We start from the raw sequence: 8,439 nt of genomic DNA on the forward strand, positions 1-8,439 counted from the left end.
TACAGTCTACGCTATACTGAGAAGACAGCGGTGAGGACTGAATATAGTCAGAGCTCCATCTAGTGGACAAATGGTGCAATGACAGCATTCTGTGTCTGTAGCACTGACACTTAACAGCATTTACAGTTTTATGAGAAAACAACTGGATGGCATGCCAGAACATCACAAACATTTAATAATCTATTCATTGTGCCATTATCAACATTTTCTAAAAATTTCATAAAAATCTGTTCATAACTTTTCTTGCTAACGATCAAACAGATAAACGCCGGCTAAAAGATAACCTCCTTAGCGCAGGTAAAAATATACTATAGTCATTAAGAAAGAAGGACTGCCCCACTGTCGTATCCCCCCACCAGTCCACATCTGTCCAGATTTGACCTTTGACCCTTTGGAGACAAAATGTCGTGACTTCATTTGTTCATGCTATCAGACATATGTGTGAGGTGTTGGTTTTGTCCCCAAGTTCAGTTGAATCTGAGAAACTATTGACACATTTGCATCTGAAATCCTAGCAAATTTCAGGTTTCATGAGAAATGTATTGAAATATTTTGTACAATCCTCACAGTTCAAAGGCACGGCTCATCCAGGATTTGAAACTGGGACCTCCTGCACCTTAAACAAGAATCTTCCCCCTAGACCAACAAACCATTTATGTACAGCTGTTCACATCTATGATTCTGTCCAAAGAACTGTGATTAAACTTTAAACTGGCAATGTGGCGACTTGGGGCTCCACATTTTGTCAAGTCCAACAGCTCTCTCCAGTGGTGAAAAGGTTTATCTTGCTTTTTTCAGAAGCTGCAGTTTAAACAGGTTTAGTTTGAGAATATTAGTATATTAAGTGAAATGAAGGGAAAAAGAACAAGATATTTCACAGAAATATCTACCTATCTATCTATCTATCTATCTATCTATCTATCTATCTATGAGGCCAGTGCCAATTGTTGATGTCAGCATTGGTTATTCATGTCATATCTTTGGCCATCCAGATTTGACTTGTGAACTTTTGGATATAAAATGTTGTCACTTCTGTACACCAATGACTGTACCTGCTCACATCCCTCTGTGAAGCTCCTGAAGTTCTCAGACGATACCACTGTTATTGGGCTCATCCAGGACGGATGTCACAACAACTTGGAGCTGAACACGCTCAAAACAATGGAGACAGTGGACTTTAGGAGGAACTTCCCTGCATCCCTCCCCCTCACCATCCTGAACAGCACTATTGCTACTGTGGAGTCCTTCAGGTTCCTGGGCACGACCATCTCCCAGGTCCTGAGATGGGAGATCCACATAGACTTTGTGGCGAAGAAGGCGCAACAAAGACTGTACTTCCTCCGTCAGCTGAGGAAGTCCAACCTGCCACAGGAGCTGCTGGAAGTTCTACTCAGCAGTCATTAAATCTGTCCTGTGCTCATCTTTAACTGTCTGGTTCGGTTCTGCTTTTTTCTTTTTGTTTTTTGTAAATGATTTTAGATACTAGATATTGTAGTGTGATGCACGTGACAGCAGTTGGTGTCATCTTCGGTCACTCATGTCATATTTTCAATTACCTTGAACCCTGTGGACTAAAAGCAGGGCTCATTCAGGATTTGAAGCCAGGACCTCTCACACCCAAAGTGAGAATCATACTCCTAGACCAACAAGCCAGTATTTACAGATGGAATGACATCCATGTTTTATACGACCTCCAGGTTATGTTACAAGCGGACAGATGAGTGATGTGGCAGAGTGGAGGCCAGGACCTGATCAACTGAACAACACCTACCAGTGGTCAAGAGCGGAAACACATCCTAAACAAAAAACACTATTATACTATGAACAATTATCTTGTCTTACATCTAAAGCCAGAGGTGTGTATTTTTGCAAACAATTTTTGTAATTTGTGCTAATTTACCAATTTGAGGCACTTGCTTGAGAGAGTTAATTGCCATAATTATTCACTATAGGCTTGTGTTTATGCTTAGAAATTGATCATTAATAGAAAAATCTATACATAAAGGCTGCTTGCACGTATCTGTGATAAACCATATCAGCCTTATTTGTACTGATTTAATAGATTTAATTTCTTGAGCTTGTACACTTAGCATTGTTTATAATACACACATACATTTTTACCAGCTTGTAATTTTTTTTTTAAATCCCTATTGTGAGACACCCACATTTTCATTTATGTTGATACAGGCCGTTTTTTTTACGTACACGCTTCCTCCCTGCCATCATGTGTTGCGTACGAGTCACCGTGAGGGTCAAACTTATCAACAGGTTTTCTTCGCAGTGCGCATGCGTGAGGTAGCTTTGCGGCTAGGTAACTAGCATTAGCTCCTGCAAAGTTTGGGGTTTGTAACTACCTTTAGAAGATGGCAACAGAAGCAAAACGAGTCAAGGTTACAGCGCTTTTCAGATTTAACCGAAACACATTGTTTGTGTTGATTTAGCTGTTTGAATCTGTGTGTTTTGCGTTTACAGTAGCCACACTGTACAGCGTGGCTAACGTTAGCTGCTACCGGTGCACGTTGTGTTTACTGTGTAGCAACATTAGCTCAGCTTCAGCTACTTTATCTAATCTATTCCCCGTGGTTAGTGAGTTTTTAGCTGTAGGTGCCATTGGTGTTATTCCTCTTGTATTAGCCGTTTATTCACTCAAAGTGTAAATAATTTTTAAATATCATGATTCGTGTCATGACAGAGTTGACTAAAGCCTGTGCTGTCATTAGATCACACCTTCAGTGATTGTAGTAACAGCCTGGGTTGTTACCACAGCTGACTCAACACACACCATTGTAAGAATGTTGTAAACCATGTAGGCTCTCAAACAGGTTTGACATCCCTGAATACTTTGTTAATGAGCAATAATAGACAAAAGCTCTCTTGTAATTGTAAACATGTGGTTCAGTAGAGGCAGTAATAGTAACAGGTAAAGCATGCCTGATCATATGATTTATGTTATTTTCCATGTGATCATGTTGTTGACAGGTGGATGATGGTGCAGAGCTCACCCCCCTGCAGAGCTTTCTACAGTGGTGTGACAGAGTGGGTCTGGTGCTGAGCAGTAAGGTACAATGAGACAACCTGCAGTTACTTCACACACTTGGAAAGTATGCAGCATGGGTCGGCCAAGGTGTTACCACTGATTATTGTTGTCAAGCAGACCAATAACTGATACACATCTGGAGTAAAAATGAAACTGTCAAATTGTTGAATGCTTTTGTTTTTTATACTTTACATATGCTTTCTTAAAAGAGACTTTTCAGTATTTATCCTCCATTGCTGTTATACTGTTAATCATGATACGCGACCAGTCAGGTAGTCCTGCAGAGGGACATTGCTCAAGATCAAGAATGATGATTACAGATAGATAGAGAGAGGCAGCTGCTTTACAGCCAAAGGAGCACATTTTTTAATTTATTTATTTTTATTGGCAGTAGGTTAAAGGAAATAATGACGCTGCTGATTGGGAAAATGGCTTATCATTTGTGGAAGAGGTCAGTCTTTGAGGACCAGGATGTCATCTTGGGCTTTGAGAAACACTGATGGACATTTTTCACTATTTTCTGACATTTTTTTGTCTAACTAATTAATCGAGAAAATATTCAACAGATTAATAATCAACAATGGCAATAGTTGCTAGTTGCAGTCTTAGTCATCAGTACTTATTAAAAGTTTTGGAGTGATATTCACTTCCTACATTTAGTTAAATTGATCCTATTCTCCAATCTATTGGCAAGGAAGTTCAGACTGGATGTTTTCATCGGCAGGTGTATGTGAGTAAAGAAGGGACAGCGGCTGAGTATGGGATGCTGGCGAAGGACAACATAGAAGAAGGAGAGGTTTTATTCACCATCCCCAGATCAGCTCTTCTCCACCAGGGAACAACGAAGGTTTCTGCTTTGCTGGAAAAAGGTGAGAGTTAAAATTACAAAGAAGTTTCCAAAAGATCGCAGCTGCCTGTATCACCCTTCTCACTTCCTCCTTTTTCCTCCACAGAGAAATCATCTCTGGAGAGCTCTTCTGGCTGGGTTCCCCTGCTGCTGTCTCTTCTGTATGAGTACACTACGTCCCAGTCCCACTGGAAACCCTACCTCTCTCTGTGGACCAACTTCAAGACGCTGGACCATCCCATGTTCTGGTGGGAAGCCTTTTACAGCTCTCATCCTAGAAATCAATGAACTGCATTCTTCAGTGTAATTTTCTGTTCATCCATTCAGGCCTAAAGAGGAGAGAGAGAGACTGTTGAGGGGAACCGGTGTTCCAGAGGCGGTGGACACAGACTTGAACAACATCCAGCGGGAATACACAGACGTGGTCTTGCCTTTCATGATCAGACATCCTGACCTGTGGAACCCCAACACACACACCCTGGAGCTCTACACAAAGCTGGTGGCCTTCGTCATGGCCTACAGGTTAGCATGCATGAGAGGAATACATCAGTATTCCATTCCATGCTCCGCTACACTACCCTCATTCTGTTTTTCTTCCTCTCTTTAGTTTTCAAGAGCCGCAGGAAGAGGAAGACGACGAAGAGGATGAGGAAGAGGAGCAGGCCCCCAACCCTCCGATGATGGTTCCCATGGCCGACATGCTCAACCACGTGTCCAATCACAATGCCAATCTGGAGTTTACACCGGTGAGGAGATACATCAGCTTTAATAGCGATAAACTTTTTATTGTTTCAAACATTTAATCTGTGAAAACACACAGCTGAGAAGTGAGGAAGTCATTTTTTGTAGAAATAAAAAAAAAAATGAGCTCATATTTACTTGTTTTAACTTGACCTCATGTTTTTGTATATTCTCTTCTACATTCAATCTTTTCCAGGACAGCTTGAAGATGGTTTGCGTGCGTCCTGTTCGCAAAGGCGACGAGGTGTTTAACACCTACGGACAGATGGCCAACTGGCAGCTGCTTCACATGTACGGCTTCACCGAGCCATATCCGAGCAACAGCAATGACACTGCTGACATCCCCGTCACCAACCTGTACGAAGTCGTCACACAAGGTGATCGACAACGTGACAGATTGTTCACGTGTTCAGACACGACCAGAGAGTGTCCAGAAGAGAAACAAGAATAGCTAGTTGGGTTTAAGCTCCTGTGTTAGAGAGTTTATATGTCAGCCATGTGTAGACGTCAAGGTTATACTAGAAGCTGCACCACAGCTCCTTAAAAATAGATCACATGTCAGCGCTGCGGCAGCTGTGGTGAAATGAACTGTCACAACTTTCTGATACCAGCAAACATTGTTGATTAATTCAGTGCTTTTTAGTCATCTGGCTCACTAGCTGTAGCTGTCAGTAAGTCTTCCATTGCATGTCTCACAGCTTCCTCCTTTTTTCGCTATCTATGTGTTATAGTTATCAAAATCCTCGAGTTTGAAAAACAGCAACCTACCACACTGAAAATTTCAACTTTTGAAGAAGATTAACAGTCAGGCAACCAAACTCCTTTTTTCAGTGAAATGACAGTAATTGCCTCCCTGCGTGCAAATATTCCACTAAAACAACTCCAGCAACCTGTAATTTGGGGCGACACTGTTGCAGAGGGTTAAAAATTGGGCTCGTCCGGGATTTGAACCCGGGACCTCTCGCACCCAAAGCGAGAATCATACCCCTAGACCAACGAGCCAACATGTCTATGCCAAGTGACATTCCTGTTTTGTACAACTAGACAGTCTGGTGATGTGGCAGGGTGGAGGGAGGCCTGGAGTTTAGTGGCCAAACAGCACCCACTAGTGGTCATTTGGAGAAAAACACCTCAAACACAGAGGAAGAACATTTTATGAACAATTATCAAATATTACATAAACGATTTGTATTACTACAAACATTATTTGTAAGGTTGATGTTTAGCATTTGTGCTAATCCACTGATTTTATTAACATAACAGAATGATAATGAGATGCAGCACAGTGACACACTTCTAGCAAAGTCATTACGTTGAAGACCTGCTCACTGCGATCATTGTTTCCTGTGACTTAATGACCATAAACACAGTGATTGCAAAAGAATAGTCTCCTGTTCACTAATGAAACTTGACAAACTAATGTTACAAGTTTCCTGGATGTAGCTCGTGTGTGGATCAGAACTATTAAATATTGTAAAAATCTGAATATGGCAAGTGCAACACCCAAATCACAGGAGCTGCATTTTTTTTGATAGAAGTAAAATATGTCACAACATATCATTATAAATGACGCATTGTGGTGCTACAGAGGGCCCTGGGCCTATAAATCTGACTCTCCAGATGTAAGGGAATGTGCAAGTGAAAAAAGATTCTTATTAAAATCTTGACTTACCACAATATCAGTCAAAATTAGCACAATGTGATTTTTTTATTTTTTTTTGCATATTGTTCAGCCCTACTGTGGATAATTAGAACCGATGGCGAAAACAATTTGCAACTAATTGGTGAGAGGGTGAAATCTGATAGTCAATTCTGTATCCCAAACTACTCTGCAGGTGTCTACAGTGGAATTCTGCTGCATCAGCTATAAATCAAAACTTTACAGATGATAGAGACAGTTTGAGGGATTACAGAGAAGGTCTGAGAATGCAGTACGCTGAATGCATTTTTGTAAAGGAAGCATCTTTCTACTCAATTCATCACTTTTAGAAACTGTCAAGTCAGACTATCAGCTGCTGTTTTGCCACACTGAATGTGATTGCCAGTGTTTACAGGTTTGTTTGCTAAATTAGTTAAAAGAAAAAGACTTGCAGACGATCAACAGTGTTGCTGTTGATGGTACGTTACAGCTATGTCCTATAAGTCTTACTGTAGTTGTCAGTTGCATTTCTCGGGGTTGATTTCTTGCGTTATTGACGTTGACAAGAGATTTCAATCAAAGAGTACAACCTCTTCAGATTAACGTCACATTGTTTTTGTTGTCAACCGTTGTTGCAGACATTGCCCTTTAATTCCTTAGCTTTGATTCTGCTCGCAGGTATTCAGTCTGATTTGTACCGGCAGCTGAAGGAGGAGCAGTGGGAGACGCTGTGTGAGATGATGCAGGAGAAAGCGGCCTTTATCTTCGGTAAACAGGGCTGCCTTACAGACACAGAGCTGCATACTGCGCTCAAGGTGAGAGACAACACCACTAATTAGGGTACATGTGTGCACGTGTATATTGACCAAAGCCAGGAAACAGACATTAAAGAGCACATAGTAGAGATGTACGATTGGCTGAAATCTTGTGCGTCTCAGGTGCTGTGCATGTCGCAGGAAGAGTTCTCAGACTTCAAAGACAACGAAGGATGGGAGGAAGATGATGAGGACGACGAGAAGATCTCCCAGGCTTTCTCCAACGAGGGTCTTCCTGAGTTAAAGGCCCCGTGGAAGTGGTTGATTCATGAGGCGGCACGTCTGACTCTGAGGTCCTACGGAGACGAGGAGGGGAAGCTGGAAGACAACATGGTGGACGGCGACCGGGCACTGATGGAGGACAAGGCAGCTGCTGCAGGACTGAGCTGCAGGCAGTGGAGAGCACTGCAGGTTCGCTACGGACAGAAGAGCATCCTGCACAGACTGATGGAGCTCACCAAGTCATGAGTCTGCCTGCAACAAAGACTGTTTCTTCATCCTTTGTTTCTTAAAACACACATTAAATAAATATTTTTCTTGAAGATGGGTTTTTGTTTTGCACCGCTGTTGATAATATTAAGTGCTGACATTTGAAGTGTTTTTACCTGCATATGAAAATAGGTGTAGCTATGACAAGCTTTATTATCTGCAATAGTCTGCTGCCAGCTTTGTGCTAAACATTTAGGCCCGGTTTCCTGCACAGGGATTAAGCCCTAGTTCTAGATTAAATCACGTTGTAAACCAGGATTTGCTGAAATGGCTTTCTGAGACATGGATTAAAATAGTCTCAGAGTTGTCCCAGTCTTGAGTTAAATAATCTCCTTTCTTGAAGAGAGACCAGAGCTAATCAAGGTCTAAATCAAGATTTAAATTAAACCTGGCCAGAGGCAGGTTACTTTTTCATTTGAGTTATATTTATAAAAAACTGCAGTCCATGCGTTCCTTTTTTTGGTTTCTGTTGTTGAATCATGATGTTTGTCTTCAGTTATGGGGTACTTTGAAATAACTAACTTTAAAAGTGTCTTTTTGCTTTCACTGTTTTTTGAACACTTTTTTTCTTTCTCCATTCTGGTTCAGGGATCAAACTGCAGTTATACACACACACTGCTAAAATGTATATTGGAATATTCCACCCAGGTTTGTAGAGCACCCTCACCTTTGCACCATGTGCACATTGTTAATCTGATTCGGCTCCCAAAACATGACCTGAGTTGCCCTTGATTACCTTAGTCTGAGACTCTGTAGGCTCGAACTAGTAAACCTGAATTTAAATAACACCTCAGAAAGCAACTGGATAAGTGGGACTAACTCAAACCGGATTAATTTAGTCCTGGTTTTATTTAAGCCCTAAACGCGAAAC

At 41.4% G+C, this 8,439-nt stretch overlaps 1 protein-coding gene and 1 non-coding gene across 2 annotated transcripts; one reads left to right on the forward strand and one right to left on the reverse strand.

The window, feature by feature from the left end:
- Positions 1-2,294: 2,294 nt before the first annotated feature.
- setd6 (SET domain containing 6, protein lysine methyltransferase) lies at positions 2,295-7,626 on the forward strand. The gene is made up of 9 exons (XM_008300714.1): positions 2,295-2,390; positions 2,980-3,060; positions 3,762-3,906; positions 3,991-4,132; positions 4,212-4,406; positions 4,492-4,630; positions 4,822-5,002; positions 6,943-7,079; positions 7,203-7,626. Exons 1-9 carry the CDS (start codon positions 2,364-2,366, stop codon positions 7,545-7,547), a joined length of 1,392 nt encoding a protein of 463 aa, XP_008298936.1. The 5' UTR covers positions 2,295-2,363; the 3' UTR covers positions 7,548-7,626.
- Positions 5,556-5,627, reverse strand: trnap-ugg (transfer RNA proline (anticodon UGG)). The gene has a single exon. It is a non-coding gene; the product is annotated as a tRNA-Pro (tRNA).
- Positions 7,627-8,439: the final 813 nt, after the last annotated feature.

The sequence above is a fragment of the Stegastes partitus genome, unplaced genomic scaffold, assembly GCF_000690725.1.
Source record: "Stegastes partitus isolate 25-593 unplaced genomic scaffold, Stegastes_partitus-1.0.2 Scaffold1579, whole genome shotgun sequence".
In the NCBI taxonomy this organism is placed as follows: domain Eukaryota; kingdom Metazoa; phylum Chordata; class Actinopteri; family Pomacentridae; genus Stegastes; species Stegastes partitus.